Source organism: Pelophylax lessonae (genome assembly GCF_965119305.1).
Source record: "Pelophylax lessonae genome assembly, chromosome: 1".
NCBI classification, from domain to species: domain Eukaryota; kingdom Metazoa; phylum Chordata; class Amphibia; order Anura; family Ranidae; genus Pelophylax; species Pelophylax lessonae.
This window is the reverse complement of record NC_138768.1, coordinates 409,646,114-409,668,939: the sequence shown is the minus strand read 5'-3', so window position 1 is coordinate 409,668,939 and position 22,826 is coordinate 409,646,114. Positions and strand designations below refer to the sequence as shown.

General features: G+C 38.7%; 1 protein-coding gene across 4 annotated transcripts in view; it reads right to left on the bottom strand.

Annotated features, from left to right (window-relative positions):
• The window catches only part of SLC24A2 (solute carrier family 24 member 2), a 246,390-nt gene that overhangs the window by 5,791 nt on the left and 217,773 nt on the right, over window positions 1–22,826 (bottom strand). For all 4 annotated transcript variants that reach the window (XM_082257876.1, XM_082257873.1, XM_082257874.1 and 1 more), the window contains 4 exons: window positions 22,058–22,156; window positions 11,454–11,572; window positions 2,685–2,828; window positions 757–846 (listed from right to left, as the gene is read on the bottom strand). In XM_082257876.1, the coding sequence (XP_082114002.1) occupies window positions 757–846; window positions 2,685–2,828; window positions 11,454–11,572; window positions 22,058–22,156 (452 nt within the window). The remainder of the gene's footprint in view (window positions 1–756; window positions 847–2,684; window positions 2,829–11,453; window positions 11,573–22,057; window positions 22,157–22,826) is intronic.

Here is a 22,826-nt window from a genome sequence, read left to right as displayed (position 1 = left end):
ATCTATGAACTTGTAAAAATAAAGTTTAGTGTAAAAAATAAAATTACACCAAAGCACCTAAAACCTCCCTTCAAAAGAATCTGATTCCCTCACCCCCACATACACAAAATCATCAATAACACTACCCTACCCTCTTTGCATGTCACTTTGCATGCTGGATTGAGGGCCATTATTTATGGTTAACGTTAAACTAATGTCCTCTATAGACCTCTGCTTTTAAAGCATTGCCCTATGGAAAATATAAGAATATGGACGCTTTTCGCTGTTCCACATGCGCACAAAATTTTAAAGCGTGACATGATGGGTAACTATTTACTTGGCGCTGCCTCTTCTTTTTTATTTTACCAAAAAATAGTAATATATTGTATTTATGAGCCCTAAAATGAACTTTAGTGGAATTTAAATTGAAATTTTGCGCTTGATAATCTGTTGCATTAATATTGTGTGACAAAAAAATTGCAGGTCAAATGCACCTGTTAAATCTGAATGATTTCAGAAGTGTCTTAAACTGATGTCAACCCGAGGCCATCAAAACAAGCCCAAGCCCACTGACACAGGTCAGTGGGCTAAGATGCTAAAATTGGAGTAGAGGTGGTTTGCATAATTAAAATCTGTTTTGACAAGAACCTCCTAGATTTTAATATTCTATTTATATGACATTTTTTCCCTAACATACTACAGATATTTTCTGCCAACTCTGTGTTCCTAACCTTGAAGCAAGTAATTTCCTTTTTAATGTAAAATACTTGGACTTACCTGATGTGCCCACCACACCATCAAATAAGAAAATATTGCAATCCAGGTGATTGATCCAAAAAATGTTACAGGGAAAAACTTTCTTGATGACTGTAAAGAAAAGGGACATTTTATATTACTTCTTCGTTAAGAACACCTCTTAGATTGTAAGCTGTAACGAGCAGGGTCCTCTGATTCCTTCTGTATTGAAGTGTATTGTATTTGTACTGTCTACCCTCAAGTTGTAAAGCGCTGCGTAAACTGTCGGCGCTATATAAATACTATATAATAATAATAATAATATTAGTTATGATTTCCTGCACTGCATCATGAAACTTCAAAGTATACCTAATAAAATACAGACAAGTGGACTGTTACAAAACTGTAAATAATAATTACAATTTTCCAAAAATATGCATTCTTCAAATGTAAAACAGGAGAAAGCATTCAAGCATACAGCATAATGCCAAACATACTTTAGAAAAAAAAAAATACATCAAAAAGTAGAGAATGTTTTTTTAGCTCATGAAAGTTTTATAAATTCATAGGTGCATTTCTTTTTACATTCTGATCCATTCTGATAAATATATGAATGCTTTGACCCCTATGTTTCTACAATACTCAAGAAGGAATGAGCATGCAGTGGTGAACACATGTATCTGACACTCCTAGCAGAGATGAATGCCGAAGAGGATTTCCAAGCCTGCAACTCTGTAATGGAGGGGAGGTAGGAAAAATGGGCCACAACGGAGGTGAGTGTACCCTGTCTTCTAATGCAGGAACTGCTGGATTCAATAATTTAGACACCTGACAGGGTCTCTTTAAGGATGATAATGCTATAACATCATACACATTATGGAACTGGTGTATGGTTTACATTTACTGGCTTGGTTTTCACAACAAAAGATCCTTCACAAGAGGTCTTCTACTTCAAATATTCATAAAGCATCATTATTGCCAGACGGGAACTTGCGGGAAAGCATGGACATATACAGTATCATATACAGTATATGGCACACAACTGTAGATAACACTCTGCTTTGTTGTACATTTGTAGCTAAACCTGTATTTGCATAATTATTTCTTTGATGTCAGATGCCTATTTTTTATTCTGTATTTCCCATTCAATCACGTTCAAGTGCTCTTGAAGTGCTATCTGATTACAAGGATCTTATTAAACACTATTATTAAATAGGAGAATGCACACTCAAACACATGGTTATCATGTAACTGCATTAAATTGTGTCCCACTGCGGGGAGACAAAGGATGACCGAACTGTACCTAAGCTCTTGATCAATGTGTGCATCATTCATGTAATTGTGTGTATTATTATTTGTTGTATTATTGTATGGCATAAACTTTCTCAAAGTATAAGATAAGTTGTATATAATTCTGAACTGTCACCATGACACAAGGAACTTTGATTTGTTCAAGTGTACTGTACAGACTCCATGAAAGTATTCAAGTACTCAAGTTCTAAAGTATAGAAAATGGGGAGAAGTGAAAGTGGAAACATAATACGTGGCGATGGCAAAGGAGACAGATTGGTTGATTTAATAAAGGCCAAACAAACATAAAAATGATGACAGAAAAAAAGATTAAGTGGTCCATGGAGTCTGCAAGCAAAAATGCTGTTTTGGTTTTACATTTTCTTGGGCATTCTTTGCATTTTTATCTAATTCACTAAGTTAAGGGAAAAATATCTTCCAAAGTGAAAATTTCCTTTCAAAATGGGCAGCCTATTTGCCTTTAGTAATCAACTACACTGCATAGGAGTGTGTCCACATGACTCTAAATTTGTCAGCTGGAGCACAGATAATATCCTGTAGCAATATGCCTATGCTAGATTCTGTACATCCATGCTATATGTACAGCACTTACCGTGTATATAGCACTTCATGTGTTTATTAGCAACATTAAAAAGAAATGTTGAGAAGACAGTACTTACTACATTGCGGACATCAGGTAATGTGATCCATAAAGGGAAAACAATAGGCAGAACAGCAAGATACACAGCTTGCTTACGCTTGTTGGGTGGCCATGCTAGACTTAGCGGATGGTCACCATCATCAGCCATATCTGCCCCTGAGGCCTGTGTGCAAAAACAAAAATGCTAATGTTAATGAAGAATAATGAACCCAATAACAATATACCATATATTTTTACAAAAAGTGCCTCATCATGGATTACAAATTTCAGATACTGACAATGACTAGAGTGTTGTGTACTTGTGACAGCTGTACACAGTCCTTGGACCTCAATAATGGTTTCTCTGGAGGCAAAGGCTATTCTTTTGCTTATATTATGTTGAAATGTATCCTGTGGTTTCCCACATTTAGGAACGAAGGGACACAAGTTTTTTAGGACACAAAAGCAAGTCTTCATGAAAAGTGTGCCCATGTGCCTGTCATTATGTCTCCATATTCCCAGCTAATAATGTTATGGGTATCTCTACAATGCAGGTTAATGATTTGGGTATCTTTACACTACAGATTGTTGCTATCTTTGCATTACAGACTGGTGATATATATATATATATATATATATATACACAGTTGTGCTCAAATGTTTGAATACCCTGGAAGAAATTGTGAAATTTCGGCATTGATATTGAAAATATGACTGATCATGCCAAAATTCTTTTATTTAAAGTGGAACTTTTGTCAGAAAATTAAGTCCTGCTAGATGACTTCAGGCTGGCCCCTTTTGCAGGTATAGCTATGTAAAACATTAAAAATAAGTCAGGAAGAGAATTTTTGTCTGGAAAAAGACCCAAAGGCACCACATCCCAATTAAAGAAATAGGAAAACTCAACCACTTGTAAATTTGACGAAGGGAAGAGAAAAATGGGTTGGGGATTTTTTAGGTGCCAATAAACAAGTAAATCATTTCAAATGTACAAAATGTATTATTAAATTGTATTAAAAATTAGAAAACAGAAATGGACAAAAAAATGAAAAGACATACAATATTAAAATCAATTTGTGAGCTGCATATATAATCCATTCATATACAAATATATGTATTGATATCACGGAGTAGCAATCCAGGCATGTTTCATCTAAACGGTTTCCTCAGGGGACAATTTCTGAGCTACTTCAGTGATGAAACAAGTAGAAATTTTTAATAGTATTGTACCATACATTAAGATGATTATAAATGGATCAGAGAGTGCTTCAAGGGGTTCATGGGCCAACCCATTTTTCTCTTCCCCTCGTCAAATTTAGGTGGTTGAGTTTTTCCCTATTTATTAAAAATAAGTGTCTATACTGTTTAAAATCCAGTATAACACCGTCTCACCCTGCATTGTACATGCTCATTTGCTCTCTATTTTAGGCATTTTTAGGCACTGGTGAGTTAGTAGAAGCCGATCTGCTGATAGCCTTAAAGCAGAATTAGACCCTCGTATCCTTTACAGCCAAGGAAGCTGCTTCTGTTTAAACTGCAACTACCATGATGCTGCACATGGGATCAGTTATGACACCAGCCATTTGAAGGTTTGATAGTTTGGTTGGACATAAGCAAACTTGACAATTAGCAATCCTGACATTCCAGGAATGTAACCTTTTTTTTAAACCAGTAAATCGATGAGTTTAGTTCCTCTTTATGATTTACTTCTGTTCAGGGGCTCTGGGCTTCCACAAAATGGCAGCCTCCAGCAAGAAGCAAGTTGCTATGCGTAAAGTCCTGCTTTAAGAATATTGATCATATGAAGCCATTTATTATCACATAGTTATTTGGCTCCTTTTTAAATAATAATAATAATAACAGAAATAACCCAAATGGCCCTGATCAAAAGTTTGCATACCCTGTAATGTTTGGTCTTGGTACACAAGATGATACACACAGGGTAAAATTGCAATTAAAGGTGAATTTCCTACATCTGTGGCTTTTACAATTGCAATTAGTGTCTGTGTATAAATAGTCAATGAGTTTGTTAGTTCTCACATGGATGCACTGAGCAGGCTAGCCATGGGGAGCAGAAAAGAACTGTTAAAAGACCCGTGTAACAAGATAATGGAACTTTATAAAGATGGAAAAGGATATAAAAGATATCAAAAGCCTCAAGTATGCCAGTCAGTACTGTTCAATCACTGTTCAATCACCAAGTGTCAGAGAACAGTCCACAGAAGAACTAGCAAATCTGCTATTGCCCAGCGGAATCACATGTTGGTGCATAGAAATTTGTGCGTGCGAATGCACTTGTGCACATATGCACGAACAATTGTGAAGATTTATGTGCCAGTGCATCAAGGCATACACAATGTGTGACAGATGCTGGCACCTAGTGGCCTAAAGACAGCAGCAACAGCCACTAGTTGCTGGATGATCTTAATGAGTTCCTGTTTATGCTAATATTTGGTTTCCTGTTACCGACCCGGTTTGCCTTTGACCTGTCTTGTCTCCATTCCTGGCTTTAAACCTTGGCTTGTTCCAATGAATCCGCTTCTGCCTGCTGATTGGGGTATGACCTCTGGCTTGCTTCTCTGACTCTGCTGCTGCCTGATTACCAGTGTATGACCCCGGCTTACTCCTGACTCTGCTTGTTACCTTACTCCTGGCTGATAATCCGTGCATGACTTCTGGCCTGACTCTCCCTTCTGCCCAGTCTCACCTGGTACTCCTGAGGGACTCCTGCCCAGCAGTTTATCCTGCTCATCAGCCAGGGCCGGACTTTGGGGTGTGCGAGCTGTGCGGCCGCACAGGGCGCCATGAGCAACAGGGGTGCCGTGTGGCCATCACAGCTCGCAGATGATCAGGCCGCACAGCGGGAGGTAAGCGGCGACCACGGCCTGGAGGTTCAGTGTAGGGGTCTCTGATGTAAGGGGGGCTCTTTGTGTGGGGGTCTCTGATGTAAGGGGGGCTCTGTGTGGGGGGGGTCTCTGATGTAAGGGGGACTCTGTGTGGGGGGGGTCTCTGATGTAAGGGGGAGCTCTGTGTGGGGGTCTCTGATGTAAGGGGGGCTGTGTGTGGGGGGTCTCTGTGGGGGGGAGTCTCTGATGTAAGGGGGGCTCTGTGGGGAGAGTCTCTGATGTAAGGGGGGCTCTGTGGGGAGAGTCTCTGATGTAAGGGGGGGCTCTGTGGGGGTCTCTAATGTTGGGGGGGCTCTGTGGGGATCTCTAATGTAAAGGGGTATTTGATGTAAGGGGGCTCTGCGAGGGGTCTCTAATGTAAGGAGGGCTAAGTTATTAGCGATCATAAAAAAGAAAAGTCAAATAAAGTGCAAAAAAATGTGCGGGGGGGGTCACGCCACAGGATTAGCTCGCACAGGGCGCCTGAACACCTAAGGCCGGCCCTGTCATCAGCTGCCACCCAGCGGATATCTCCTCGTCATCACCTCAGCCTGTCGTAGCTGGCAACTCCTGCTTCTCTGAGAATAGCACCCTCTGTTACCACCTTCAGGGGTGCTCTGCACTTAGCCACTAGAGAAGTACTCTCAGCTAGGCATGTGCAATTAGTTTTGTTACAAATTTGTTTTTGGACGAAATTCAACATATTTGTTTATTTGGTAGCATCCGAATGAACGAAAGACTCTTTTGACAAATGCGTACGAAAACAAATTGCCCGAAAGAACAGAATTCCAAAAGAACGAAAATCCGAAAGAACGAAAAACAATTTAACCCATGAATTTAATGAATCAATTACATTCAGATAATTTCATTTTCGTATTTTCATTCTTCCCAACTTCATTATCGCTGAATATAAATAAATAATTGATGAATGTATTTGTATTTCTTTGGATATATTCAGATTCATTTGATTTTTGGATGGGCAGTGTTAGTGTGTTATCTCTGGCCAATGAGCTTGTCCCTTATTCCCTTGTATTTATTTATGTGTAAGACTGCATTCCATCCAGAGCCAAGACAGGGTGTGGTGGGCAGGTGTCACATTTTTGTTGGATTTGTTTATTACGAATACAACCACCAATGTCCAAATAGATGAAGGGTCCGAGGCTGAAATAGCTTGGACTTCCTTTAAAAACATAACTATGTATATATAGCTGGACTTCTGTTTTTTATTTTTTTTAAAAACGGACCAATAAATAGACATATTTTAGAAAAAAGGTTATGTATTTGTTTTTTAAGCTTTGTATATTGTACAAATCTTTTTTTACTTTATAGGAAACCTGAGAGAAGAGAAATATGAAGGCTGCCATTGGTGACCTCCACGGACATCAGTATTTTTGAGTCAATGATATGCAGCCAGTGAAGGCCTTTTTTGTATTTCTTCCTGGTATAATATATAAAAAACATTACAACCATTAGATAGGCATGGTAGCTAAATGGTAGGCTTAATATTTATCTCAGCACAGGCTTCCTTTAAAGCAGGCACCTATGTGGTTAGGATTAAGAAATGTAAGAATAAATAGGACCACTTTATTCAGTATAGCTGCATTTTAGACACTAGCTTAATGCCAAATCTGCTCTTATCTGTCTCTTTAGGTCTGGAACAACTCCCATGATTTGTTAGTAGAAATAAGTTTAAAAGAAGTCGCTTAGATAACTGGAAATTACTAAATTGGGATGTCTCCAGCTCAGCTATTAAAAGTAATATGGAATCATTCCACAGAATTATATCATAGATTGAAAAAGCCCAACTAAGCTGTTCAGCCAAGACCTGATCTATTTCAGAACCCCTCTGTGCCTATTATTGTGACAAGAGGCAATTTCACTGAAACTATTACAAGGTAAAGTGAAGTGTTATATACTGTATATATATATATATATATATATATATATATATATATATACACCAAAGTTCAACAATTATTTTACTAACCTGTACAGTATTATGTGTATTACAATAAAACCCATGTAACATATTAAAATAACTAAAAATGAAAGGGTTTAGGATTTGACTTTTATGTTAATGCAGAACCCTTTGGAGTTACATTGTATACGTATCTCCTTCGAGATACAGTGACAGGGTCAGCATTCTTTTATTGTGAAACAGAGTTGTTGTTGAATCTGCCTCTTCTCTACATTATTCAAACAAAGACACCAATAAATGTGATGAACAAATAGGAGTGCAAAAAATAATGCATGGTCAAAGGTCCTACTGCATTTTGTTTGGCTATGTACACCTGTATATCATATTATACCGATGACTTGATTTACTAAAGAAGTTAAGAATTGTCACACAATAATTCTCTTTAATTATCATCATGTGCAGATGAAATAAGCAAAGAAGAATCTGCATGGTTGGATAATGTTAGTAAATCAGCCTCACTTGTTTTATATGGTGTATCTTTCTGACAGGTTTGGAAAACTGGGGATCACTAGTTATTAGTACTCGATAAAGTAAAAATACCCAAGCCTGCTGCAAAGACAAACTGGAGGCAAGAATGGTCTATGGTCAAGTAAATAGGACAGTGAGTTGAAAAGTGCGGTGCTTCATACTGTGTTGTTTCTACTCTCTGTGCCTATTTATCCTAGTGACAACCATACCCAACATTTTGTGTATGGGTGTCACTGGGACAAAAAGTGAAGGTACACTACTGTGCAAATGTTTTAGGCAGGTGTGAAACTATGCTGTAAATGAAGAATGCTTTCAGAAATAGAAGTGATAATAATTTATTTTTATCAATTAACAAAATGGAAAATAAATGAACAGAATAGAAATCCAAATCAAATCAACATTTGGTGTGACCACCCTTTGCCTTGTAAACAGCATCAATTCTTCTAGGTACACTTGCACACAGTTTTTGAAGGAACTCGGAAGGTAGGTTGTTCCAAACATCTTGGAGAACTAACTACAGATCTGCGGATGTGGGCTACCTCAAATACCTCTATTTATGTAATCCCAGACAGACTCAATGATGTTGTGATTAGGGCTCTGTGGGGGCCATACTATCATTTCCAGGACTCCTTGTTCTTCTTCACTCTGAAGCTAGTTCCTAATGTCATAGGCTGTATCTTTAGGGTCATTGTCCTGCTGCAGAAATAATTTGGGGCCAATCACATGCCTCCCGGATGGTATGGCATGATGGATAAGTATCTGCCTGTATTTTCCAGCATTGAGGACTCCATTGATCCTGACCAAAACTGCAACTCTATTTGCAGAAATGCATTCCCAAATCTGCAAGGAACCTCCAACATGCTTTACTGTTGCTTGCAGACACTCATTATTGTACTGCTCTCCAGCCCTTCAGTGAACAAACTGCCTCCTGCTACAGCCAAATATTTCAAATTTTGACTCATGGGTTCAGAGAACCTGCTGACATATTTCTGCACCTCAGTCCCTATGTTTTTGTGCATAGTTAAGTCGCTTAGCTTCTTTTCTCACGTCGTAGGTATGGCTTTTTTGGCCACAATTCTTCCATGAAGACCACTTCTTACCAAACTTCTCCAGACAGTAGAGGGGTGTACCTGGGTTCTACTGGTTTCTGACACTTCTGTGCTGATGGTACTGCTGGACATCTTTCAATGTTGAAAGGAAATAAGTATAATGCGTCTTTCATCTGCTGTAATAGTTTCCTTGGCCAACCACTGCATCTACAGTTGTCAACGTTGCCTGTTTATTTGTGCTTCTTCAAAAGAGCTCGAACAGCACATCTTGAAACCCCAGTCTACTTTGATATCTTTGCCTGGGAGAGACCTTGCTTGTCTTGTTGCTGTGCTCAGTCTTTTCATAATGTATGACCTGTGACATGAAACTGTCTTCCACAATCTCACCTAAGTAGTTCCTCACCCCAGTTTAAAAGCCTCCTACACAGCTCTTTCTGTTTGAGTTAATGACTGTGTTCAACCTATATATAAATATTCATGATCATTCTTGGTATAATTGATTAATCATACACCTGACTCTAACCCTACAGAATCCCTGACTTTGTGCAAGTGTACAAAGTGTGCTAGTGTAAGAGCTGATGCTGGTTTGAAGCCAAAGTGTGGTCAAATATTAATTTGATTTTTGATTGTTCTTCTGTTTGCTCACTTTGCATTTTGTAAATTGATAAAAATAAATATTCAAAATAAATATTTTTGAAAGCATTCTTATTTTACAGCATTTTTTCAAATCTGCCTAAACCGTTCCCACAGTACTTTAAATCTTTACAATGGGGTCACAGACAGAAATACAGCAGTGTTATTGGATACTCTGTCACCTTTTTGCATAACTTTTTTATTTAAAAAAAGATCAGCTTATATGGTAAAAACAGGTACAGTAACCACAATATTAAATGAGGTGTTACAAGCATATCTGTTAATGCAGTCACTTTCCAAGTCTTCTTAAAATTACAAAACACCACAAGATCCCCCCCCCCCCCTCGAATTTAATTTTACTGACCTATTGAGGGCATCTGTAGGGTAGTGCAGATTAGGTGGTGCCTTGTTTGTTTACGCCTATACCAATGACCTGTATTCAAATGCCACATCTTGGTTGATAGTTTTTTTTTTTTTTTACGTCTTCTTGTTTTACCTTAAATGCCTGGGTATGCCCAATAGGCTTTGCTTTGTACCTTAACTTTAAAATACTTAACAAACAGTATATTTAAAATCACAAAACACACATCTAAACACCTCTTCCCCAAAAAAGGCACACTTGGTACCAGTATATCAAAGAGTATCCTTGGAGGAGTTAAAAAGGACATGAGCAAAACATGTGAGAATTAGGCAAATCTGGTGAGCGTTTCGCCCTTTCAGAACCTGTCTGGGTTGATATTAAAGAATGAAAGAAGAAAACAGAAGTTTAACAGGAGAAGAAGAGAGAAGAAGAAAGAAAAGAAAAAGAAAAAAAGGGGAGGGGGCAGGATTGGAGGGGGATTAGGGGTGGAGGGAGGGGAGGAAAGGTTAAGCATGGTACTATGAGGGCTTGGAGAGATTTATTGTGGGGAGGGGTAGGAAGGTGACAAAGGCAGAATTCAGAGCAAGGAAAAAAACACTCCCTCAACTGGCTTACTACCGGGGGTGACCCAATTATTCCCGTAAGTACTTATAACCACTACCCTGAAGTAGATTGACACATTCAACCATAGATCTGTAGTGGATCCAACATGCTCAGATCTTGTGGTAATATGATACTCTGCCACATTTTTATTGTTTTCTGTGCCCCATTGAGCAGATTTATACTCAATTCTTGTCTCAGAGTCATAGGGACGGGAAGTATGGGTAATTACTTCAATGAGGACAATGTGGGGTTGATTTACTAAAGTCACATAGACTATGCACTTTGCAAGTGCAGATGCAGTCTGCAAGGGCATTTGCTCCAGAGTTTAGTAAATACAGTGAAGCTGCACTTTGCAAAGAGTACCTAATCATATGCAAGGAAAATAAAAACAGCATTTTTGCTTGCAGATAATTAGATGTTGGAAGTTATCATTTACTAAGTTCTGGAGGAAATGCCCTTGCAGGATGCAGCTGTACTTGCAAAGTGCACAGTCTATGTGCCTTTAGTAAATCACACACAAAGAGTCAACACTTTTTTTTTTTTTTTTGCAGAGTACAGGATTGTATTACTATCTACCTCTTCCTCTCCCAGTGAAACCAGTCCCACTAATTTTTTCTGTCCTGGTTTTACAGGGATAAAACATGAGGGTGAATCCCCCAACTGGGATCACAGTGAAAACTTGACAGCAGTTATAATTATTCCCCATTTTATACAACACAAAAAATGTTTTGGCTTGATTTGGGCTTTAGAACATTTGTGTATCTTATTTACCAATGTACTGTGCACAGTATTCTGGCTGCAGTAAATTATTACAAAAATAATAATGTATGACCTGTGTTTCCAAAGCTTCAATGTTGTGAGAGACATTTCCATTTTGAACTGGGTCAGTAGATTCTTTAGGCGGTGTCACTTCCACTTCAACATTAGCACTGTTTGGAAGCTCAACTTTGTCTGCAATGAGAATAATTGAACAGCAATAAACACTGTAAGAGCAAGAGACAAAGCAGCACTATTTTTGTATAGGGCAGAGTACCTGCCTTAGATCACAGACATACATACTTGCTTTTCTACAGTTGATATATTGCCCAAGTAAATGAGAATCAGAACAAGAAGGTGCCTGATGTCTATAGTACTGTTTATGTTTATGCACTGCCTGCCATTAACCACCAGACCTCCGAAAGGTTTTATCTCCTTCATGACCAGAGGATTGTTTGCTATTCAGCACTGCTCTACTTAAATTAGCAATTGAGCGGTCATGCCACACTGTACGCAAATTAATCTTTATCATTTTTTTCACAAAGATTGAGCTTTCTTTTGGTGGTATTTGATCACCACTGGGTTTTTTTATTTTTTGTGATATAAACGACAAAAAGTCTGAAAATTAAAAAACAAATAAACAATATGTTCTACTTTCTGTTATAAATAATCCAATCAAAGAATAAAAAAAAATCAAATGTCTTCAAAAATTTAGGCCAAAATGTATTTTGCTACTTGCATTTGGTTAAAAAAAAAATCTCAGTAAGTGTATGTTAATTGGTTTGTGTAAAAGTTATAGCGATTACAAACTATGGTATATATACTGGAATTTACGCAGCTATAGATGCTATACTGTAATGGTGGTAATTAGCGACTTATAGTGTGACAGTGGCGGGCAATCTGGCGCTAAGAGAAACTATCTGGGAGGATCACTAACTGACAATGACATCGCTAGTGACACTAATATAGTGATCAGTGATAACTCTGTACTAATGACACTGACTGGGAAGGGGGTTAACATCTAGGGGCAATTGAGGGGTTAACTGTGTGCCTAACAATGTATACTTTGTACTGCTTTTACTTTACTATCTGTCTGTTTTTTCCCCCTGCTTTGAAGGGAGAAGAAACAGCTAGATTGCAGTTCCCTGTACATAAAGTTCTGTGTTTTTGTAAACACAGAACTCTGTGTGTGATTGGCCACAGCTGATCAGCTGGCTTCAGCCAAAATCATTGGCTGAAATCAGCTTGCAAACTCATGCTGTCCAATCCTCGAAGAAAGTCCACAACGCTCGCAGTAAAACTACTGTGGGCAGGCGGGAAGTAGTTAAAACATCTACCTCATCATTATATCAATATTAACAACAGGCTAGAAAACAAATAAGTATTATGATTATACTATTATGTACGGATATATAGAATGGTCATTTTCTGGCTGCATTCTCTTGGACTTAGCAGGTCCTCAACGCTTGGGGCTCACAGGAAGTGGCTGAAAGGGACTGGATGTCCTAGTTTTCCTATTTTGCTTGGTTTATATTAGCCAGATTTGTGACAGGTTGTACTTTAATTACTTAATGGTGGATTAATTACCTTTTAAAAATAGTAGGGATTTTAACAGTTTGTGGATTTTGAGCATACTACATCTTAAAAAAACTCTATCTAAATACTTTGATATGTATGGTACTGTGCATCTGGAAAGAATTCACAGCACTTCACTTTTTCCACATTTTTTTATATGACAGCCTTATTCCAAAATGGATTAAATTCATTATTTTCTTCAAAATTCTACAAACAATATCCCATAATGACAGCTTGAAAGAAGTTTGTTTGCAATGTTTACAAATTTATTTAAAAAAAAAAATGAAAAAAAATCACATGTGCATACGTATTCAATACTTTGTTGAAGCACCTTTGGCACCGATTACAGCCTCAAGTCTTTTTTGATATGATGCTACAAGCTTGGCACACTTATTTTTGGACAGTTTCTCCAATTCTTCGTTGCAGGACCTCTCAAGCTCCATCAGGTTGGATGGGGAGCGTCGGTGCACAGCCATTTTCAGATCTCTCCAGAGATGTTCAATTGGGTTCAAGTCTGGGCTCTGGCTGGGCCAATCAAGGACATTTACAGAGTTGTCCCATAGCCACTCCTTTGTTATCTTGGCTGTGTGCTTAGGGTACATCTGGCCACTATACCATACAGCATTGCAAAAAGTGGTCAAATCCCCCACCTATAACTGGTCTTAGCAGTAAGGAGCACTGGAAGGGCAAACGCAGATCAAAAAAGCAAGGAGATTTCCAGTCACTACTTACCAACCAGCCAGCGACCAACCAAATGAACCTGTCTAACAGTATGCGTTAAATCTGGGTTAAGTTGCACACATTTGCAAATACATGTGTAAGCTGCAGGCCACGGCAAGGCACCCTGATATCTGCAGACCCTAACTCTGCCTTTAAAGAGTCTCCACAATGGGAGAACATGCATTCTGATGAGATAGATGGAGAACAGGTGACTGTCTTCTTTGCCTTTTTGATCTGTGTTTGCCCTTCCAGTGCTCCTTACTGCTAAGACCAGATAGGTGGGGGAGGTGACGACTTTTTGCAATATCGTTTATATTGGTCAGGCAACGCACAGACACCTTAAAGGCGCAAGTGACCTTGCGCCTTTAAGGAGGGGTGGGCTCCCTCCAGTCACCTGTCCTCCATCTATCTCATCAAAATGCATGTGCTCTCATTGTGGAGACTCTTTAAAGGCAGAGTTAGGCTCTGCAGATATCAGGGTGCCTTGCCATGGCCTGCAGCTTACACATGTATTTGCAAATGTGTGCAACTAAACCCCTGCTTTTAACGCATACTGTTAGACAGGTTCATTCGGTTGGTCGCTGGCTGGTTGGTAAGTAGTGACTGGAAATCTCCTTGCTTTTTTGGATCACTATACCATACAGGCCTAATTGGTGGAGTGCTACAGAGATGGTTGTTCATCTAGAAGGTTCTCCTCTCTCCACAGACAAATGCTGGAGCTCAGTCAGAGTGACCATCAGGTTCTTGGACACCTTCTTGACTAAGGCCCTTCTCCCCTGATCGCTCAGTCTGGTCAGGGGGTCCGCTCTAGGAAGGAACCTGGTGGTTCTAAACATCTTCCATTTATGGATGATGGAGGCCACTATGCTCATTGGGACCTTCCATGCTGGAGACATTTTTCTGTACCCTTCCCCAGATTTGTGCCTCAATGCAATCCTGTCCTGCAGGTCTACAGACAATTCTTTGAACTTCATGACTTGGTTTGTGCTCTGACATGTACTGGTAACTATGGGCCCTTATATAGACAGGTGTGTGCCTTTCCAGATCATGTCTAATCAACTACATTTAGCACAGGTGGACTCCAATCAAGTTGTAGAAACATCTCAAGCATAACCAGCGGGAACAGGATGCTCAGTTTTTAGTGTCATGGCAAAGACTGTGAATACTTATGTACAAGTGATTTTTTCCTTTTTAATTTTTATTAAATTTGCAAAGATTTCAAACACACTGCTTTCATGTTGTCATTATGAGGAATTGTTTGTAGAATTGTGAGGAAAAAAATGTATTTATTTCATTTTGGAACAAGGCTGTAACATAACAAAATGTGGAAAAAGTGAAGCACTGTGAATACTTTCCAGATGCACTGTATACCCTACTCCTTTTCCCTTGCATACAGCTCCCTGACTGCATCTACTGGCAAATTATTGCTGTCATTTTGACAGCCTGATCTTGTTCTGTATCACCGAAGCAGCTTTTCTCTGCAGTGTCACTAAAAAGTATGATTTAGCAATGTTATTTTACTTCATTGCGGTTAATCTGGTTTATTTAACGCGGATCAAAGTGACGTTCAATCTGCATATGATGTAAGTTGAAGAAACCTTGAAAGTAAAAAAATAAACAAACTGTATTCCTGTTTAACCCCTTATTAACCATCAATTAACCCTACTGAGCCCTAATTAATCCTTCCTACCCTTCTCCCCTTAGACTTTTATTTTGCTACAGATTTTTTTTATTTCAAATATTTCACAATTTTTTTTTGTTATTTTTATTTGTTTTGTTTCTTTTTTTTTTTTTTTTTTTTGGTGACAGACAAATACATTCTTTTATTTTTATAGATTTTTTTTATCTATTAAAATAATTTATTTCTTCATGTGTAACTTATTTTACCATGCTTTGTAAAAGACATATAATTTAGCTGTCTTTAAAATAGGAACAAATAGCGATTAAAAACAACTTTTTATCAAAAGTAACAATAGTTGATTTAAAACTAACACTGGTCAAACTAAAAAAAAACAACATATTTTTCAATGACATCTTCTTTGTAATCTTTTTTTGTATTACATTACTTCTATCTATAGATTGCATATAAAAAAATTAGCAAACCAAAAATGCCAAGAGAGAGCCTTGTTTTTATTACAAAGCAGCAAGAAAATCGATCTGCACTTTAAGTCAATGTCAGATCCATGAACATCTAAATATGTCAGATCATGTCAGATTATGTCTTATTTTGCACATCACATTTGCCAACGCAATCTAAACTCTTTAGACTTGAGCCCATTTTGGAGGTGTATTTACTTCATCCTTGGTTTTTAAAAACGTGCTAATCCTGCATTTCCAAGAATGTAAGTTAAGCCTACATACCGTCTACCTCTTGAAGCAATGATTAATGAGCCAATTTCTATGTATAAATGTTTTTGCTGCTATTATGGATAGAAAACACAATTTTTTGTGAAAACAACACATAAAATGCAGGCATTAATGACACAGGACTGTAATCACTCAGAACTGTATTTGCTGTGCCACTATGAAATGACCAATAATTCTGTACTTCACAAAACAATTTTAGCCTCACATTCTAGCACTAAACAATACACTGAATAATATATAAATTTAATTTTCTATTCAGGAGAAAAATCTGTGCTGTGACCAACTCTTCAAAAGCTAAAAATGTTTTATACATGAACTCAAAACAACTTTGTGAACAAAAAATGTATTTTACGATCATCTGCAATGGTGGTGCTTAGCTGCTGCTTGCCTCATTATAGTCAGAATTATTACCCTTGACCAGGTTGTACAAGTTGTAGCCTGGCTATAAAAAAAATATTTGGGCTTGCATATAACTGGGTGCTTTAACGGAATGCAGCTTGGCCTTATTCATTAACACAGAAAGAGCACAGGAGCATGGGGGAGCTTATGACCATAATCAGAATGGCATTGACACAGCCCCAAATGATCCACAATGGCTAAAAAGTGATATGGTCCAGAAATATTTAGACAGAATAAGGGTGGATAAAGCATCTGGACCAGATGGCATCCACCCACGCATCCTAAAATAATTGAGTGCTGTAATTTCAAAGCCTTTGTTTTTAATTTTTAGGGACTCGTTAAGGACTGGAATAGTACCACTGGATTGGCGTAGGGCCAATGTGGTGCCTATATTTGAAAAGCCATGTCATTGACCCCTTACCCGAGATTGGGATCGCGCCATGTCCTAGCAACACGGCGCGGTCACGATCGCCGCCCTGCTCGTCCCCGGGAGCGCGCGAGAGGGGCTGTTCTGGTGCCCCGTCATATGACGGCGTCCCAGGATAATAGCTACACTGCTCCGCCGTCATTTGACAGTGGGCGGGTAGTAAGTGGTTAAGCAACAGACAGCATGGATTCATGAAAGACAGAAGTTGTCAAACAAACCTGATTTCTTTTTATGAGGAGGTAAGTAAAACCTGGAACAGAGGGGTGGATATGGACATAGTATACCTGAATTTTGCAAAAGCGTTTGACACAGTTCCCCACACACGGCTAATGTGTAAGGTAAAGTCTACTGGCTTGGAAAGATCAGTTTGTAAATGGATAGAAAATTGGCTAAAAGATAGAATTCAGAGAGTAGTGGTTAATGATTCTTACTTGGAATGGTGTACCCCAAGGTTCAGTGTTGGGACCCTTACTTTTAATATCTTCATAAATGATATAGGGTCTGAGATTAAAAGTACCATTTCAGTCTTTGCAGATGACACCAAGCTATGCAGTGTAATAACTTCCTTACAGGATGTCTCCAACTTACAAACTGACCTCAATGCACTGTTTCATTGGGCAACTATGTGGCAAATGAGGTTTATTGTTGATAAATGTAAAGTTATGCACTTGGGGGCTAAGAATATGCATGCATTATACATACTAGGGGGAGTAGATTCTGGGGGGATCCATAGCGGAGAAGGATGTTCTGGTAGATCCTCAGCTTAATAATAGCATGCAATGCAAAGCTGCAGTTTCCAAAGCAAGAAAAGTCCTTTCTTGTATTAACAGAGGCATGGACTCCAGAGAGAGAGATATAATTTTGCCCCTGTATAAATCATTAGTAAGACCTCATCTGGAATATGCAGTTCAGTTTTGGGCACCAGTTCTTAAAAAGGATATCAGGGAACTGGAGAAAGAGCAGAGAAGGGCAACCAAACTGATAAGAGGCATGGAGGAGCTCAGCTATGAGAAAAGATTAGAGGAACTGAATTTATTCTCTCTTGAGAAGAGGAGATTAAGGGGGGATATGATCATCATCACTAGATTGCTTTAAAAAAAGGCCTGGATTCTTTCCTGGCTGTACATAATATAACTGGGTACTAATATGTATAGGTAAAGTTGATCCAGGGAATATCCGATTGCCTCTGGGGGGATCAGGAAGGAATTTTTTCCCCCTGCTGTAGCAAATTGGATCATGCTTTGCTGGGGTTTTTTTCGCCTTCCTCTGGATCAACTGTGGGTAAAGGATTGAGTTTATGGGATTGTATGGTTGGGTTTTCTTTACTTTTTTTTATTTTTATTGGTTGAGCTAGATGGACTTTTTTCAACCTGACTAACAACATAACTATGTAACTATATGTAACTATGTAACAGAAGTAAAGGAAAAGTAGAAAATTTAATATTTTCTATACTTTTAACCACTTACCACATACTAACGTAGATCTACGTCGGCAGACTTTGCGGTAGTATACCGGGATGATGCCTCTAGCTAGAGACACCATCCCGGTACTGTGGTTTAGAGCCGACGGTCCGCTTTCCGTCGGTAACGACCGATGCGTTACCCGGGTGAGCAGGAGGGGACGCCCCCCCCTCCCGCCGCCTTCCGTGACTTTGCTCGGGGCTCCCCAAATTTTTTTTTAAAAAAAACTGTAATAAAGTTACAAAAACCAAAAAATAAATAGGAAAAAAAATAAATAAATTTTAGCCGCCCCCGTCACCGTTAACTCGCGCACAAAAAAAAACGTATACGGAAGTCGAGCCGTGAATTAAATCGCTGTTCAAGCCACACATGTGAGGTATCGCCACGATCGCCAGGGCGTGGGCAATAATTAATAAAAAAGAGCTACACTCTAACTCTAAACTGGTAACCGTTAAATAAATTTAAAGCGTCGCCTATTGAGATCTCTATTGACCGTAGTTTGTCGCCATCCCACGGGGGGGCGCAATTTTAAACCGTAACATGTTGGGTATCTATTTACTCGGCGTGACATCATCTTTCAAAATATTTAAAAAAATGGGCTAACTTTACTGTTTAGTATTTTTTAAATGCAGTGAAATGTGATTTTTCAAAATTTTTCCAAAAAAATGGCGTTTTAAAGACCGCTGCGCAAATACCGCGGGACAAAAAATATTGCAATGACCGACATTTTATTTTCCAGAGTCTTTGCTAAAAAAATATATATAATGTTTGGGGGTTCTAAGTAGTTTTCTAGGAAAAAATACTGGTTTTAACTTGTAAACAAAAAGTGTTCGAAATAGGGCTGGGGCTTAAGTGGTTAATAAATCAACCATATTGGGGTTTATTTACCAAAGGAGAATACACTGTTCACTTTGCAAGGGAAGTTACACTTTGCAAGTACATTTTCCTTAGAACTTAGTTAATGAGTTGAAGCTCTGTTGACTTCCTTTATCTAATCATGTGCAAGTAAAACTACCATTTTTTTTCCCTTATATGTGATTGTGTATTCTTTGCAAAGTGACATTTCACCACATTTACAAAGTGCTGTGGAAAATTCCTTTGCAAAATGTAACTCCCCTTGCAAAATGAACAGCAACTTCTCTGGCTCTGAGGAAGGGGGTTCGCCCCTGAAACGCGTCAGCCCAGCCACAGAAGCCCCATGCGGCACTCTGCATGCCATTTTGCTACGTATGGGACCTTGGCTACCTTGGAGATTGTATATGCAATGTTGATGTGTGTATTATCATACCTGCCTTGTGAGTATATTGTATACTTTTGAACATTTTAATAAATGGTTTTAGTGGTGATGCACTACGTCGGTGTGCCCCTTTTTCTTTTGTCTTTTAACTCTGTGGTGTGAACAGAGCCTTACAAATGTCTTATTATACATAAAAAATAGCTGGACTTAAAGTGTAAGTCCAGCCTAACACTAAACTCCTTGATTTATAGATCTCCACGATCTAACACTAACCTATCTAACCCTGTGAAGAATAATTCTGTATACATACCTTTTTTGAAGCCGATCAGGCCCGATCCCAAGCTGAGCTGTCAGCCGTGGCTTCGCTGTGGAGCAGATGCAGAGGACACATCCGACAATGTAAGTCTATGTATATTAAAAAAGAATAGCGCGCAAATGCAAAAGAAATAACTACCAAATCTGAAGACAATCCATAAATAAAAATGGGGGTTTGGTCCCACCATATGGCCATATCGTGCTCAAGCCCACTACTGCGTCAAAGTACCCCATTATCAGTGGGTCCTACACTATCCATGAAAAAGAGATGAATCCAGCCTTTCTTACCCTTGGAGATAATACTCCTTGCTGGGAAGGATGTGCAAATGCACTACAGGGGACTCTTCCTATATCCACTTGATGGTGGACACTGATTGAGTACAGGTGTGTGTGGGGGGTGGGGAGGGTTGCTCAACCTCGATAGTCTGGTCAGACCGAATACATAATAAACAGGCAAAAAATTTGGGGGAGCATACCCATGTATTTCTAAAGCTGCTGCAGCTATGAACCAAGAGACATGTATATTAAAAAAGAATAGCACGCAAATGCAAAAGAAATAACTACCAAATCTGAAGACAATCCATAAATAAAAATGGGGGTTTGGTCCCACCATATGGCCATATCGTGCTCAAGCCCACTACTGCGTCAAAGTACCCCATTATCAGTGGGTCCTACACTATCCATGAAAAAGAGATGAATCCAGCCTTTCTTACCCTTGGAGATAATACTCCTTGCTGGGAAGGATGTGCAAATGCACTACAGGGGACTCTTCCTATATCCAATTGATGGTGGACACTGATTGAGTACAGGTGTGTGTGGGGGGTGGATAGTGTAGGACCCACTGATAATGGGGTACTTTGACGCAGTAGTGGGCTTGAGCACGATATGGCCATATGGTGGGACCAAACCCCCATTTTTATTTATGGATTGTCTTCAGATTTGGTAGTTATTTCTTTTGCATTTGCGCGCTATTCTTTTTTAATATACATGTCTCTTGGTTCATAGCTGCAGCAGCTTTAGAAATACATGGGTATGCTCCCCCAAATTTTTTGCCTGTTTATTATGTATTCGGTCTGACCAGACTATCGAGGTTGAGCAACCCTCCCCACCCCCCACACACACCTGTACTCAATCAGTGTCCACCATCAAGTGGATATAGGAAGAGTCCCCTGTAGTGCATTTGCACATCCTTCCCAGCAAGGAGTATTATCTCCAAGGGTAAGAAAGGCTGGATTCATCTCTTTTTCATGGATAGTGTAGGACCCACTGATAATGGGGTACTTTGACGCAGTAGTGGGCTTGAGCACGATATGGCCATATGGTGGGACCAAACCCCCATTTTTATTTATGGATTGTCTTCAGATTTGGTAGTTATTTCTTTTGCATTTGCGCGCTATTCTTTTTTAATATACATGTCTCTTGGTTCATAGCTGCAGCAGCTTTAGAAATACATGGGTATGCTCCCCCAAATTTTTTGCCAATGTAAGTCTATGGGTGACGTCACCTCCAATTAATTTCATAGCTGTTGTTGGCTGTGTCATCTGCAAAGCTCCCGACGCTGGAGACAGGATTGGATTGGCTTCAAATAAGGGATGTATACTGATTTCTTCTTTACAGGGCTAGATAGGTTAGTGTTAGATCGTGGATGTCTGTAGATGCAGGGATTTTAGTGTTAGGGTGGACTTACACTTTAAACCACATTAGCTAATTAAATATACCCAGGGGTATCAATCAACTTTGCAGATGTAACCTCTAACTTCTACTTTTGCATTCCCTGTTGTCACAGTACCAGTCCAGTGTAAACGCTGCTTTGTTTACATTCAGCTTGTCCGCAGCCTGGTCTTTAACTGCAGAAAAACAGTGAGGACAAGGAAGGAATCTCCTAAACAAGCTTGTTTTATTTAATGTTTTAATTAACAGTTTTAAAAATGGTGATTTCTATGCTGTAATGCACTCATTTAATCATAAAAGATCGCAAACTGCTAGAAGCAATCAACCCTGCTTTGGCTCAGCCAAGCCTTATCCATCCCCTTATTACATGTGATTATAGTCTGCCAATTGTGGAAGAAATAATATGTAGAAGGATTATGATGCCTTCTTTGTTCTCCATCCTAGTTTTGAGTTATCTGCGCTATACAGTACACTGTACCAGGCTGCTTCTATCAGTTGGCACACTCACCTATACAGTTGGCAGCTCCATTTAGTCTTTCACTGTGCTCAACCTGGCACTTCTTTTTTGCCATTTTATTCAGGATTGAAGCCTTCTCTTTGAACTTTCCTTAAAATATTAAACAGAAAGATATATTTAGGGATGAATAATTGTCACAATATTACATAAGAAATCCCAAAGTGAAACAAATAAATAAAATAAATAAAATAAATAAAAATATCAAGGTTCACATGCTTAACCGTACTGATTATTAAAATGTAGGTATTGATAATTAATTTAAAAACAACCAGCCTTCATAGCTGCAATGCACATAACTTCATGCCAGGGGAAATGACAAAGCAAGTCACAAGCATGAGAAAACTTGGTGAGAAATGAAAAATGCACAATAAACAAACAAGCATTGTCAGATCACATAGGTTTAAAATGAAAAGTTTTTCTTTGACACATTTTAAATGGATAAAAACACATTAGTGCTTACATCTGTGAAGGTTCTCGTTTAACCAGGCCATGGTATAGCTGGTAGTAGCTTGTTACATCATCTTGATCTTCTAGTAGAAGCTTATCTCTCAACTCAGGCTCTGCACAGACACTCTAGTCCTACGCTGCCTCATTTACTGAACATTGAGAGAGATAGAGAGTGCCACTATGCTAAAAAAAATTGCTAACCATGGGTTGAAAATTATTTGATAAAAATAATCCATATAAAGTAAGAAAACACATAGTTTAAATTTTAACATTGTCTTAAAATGTTAAATACTTAAATTACTTTTTTAATAAT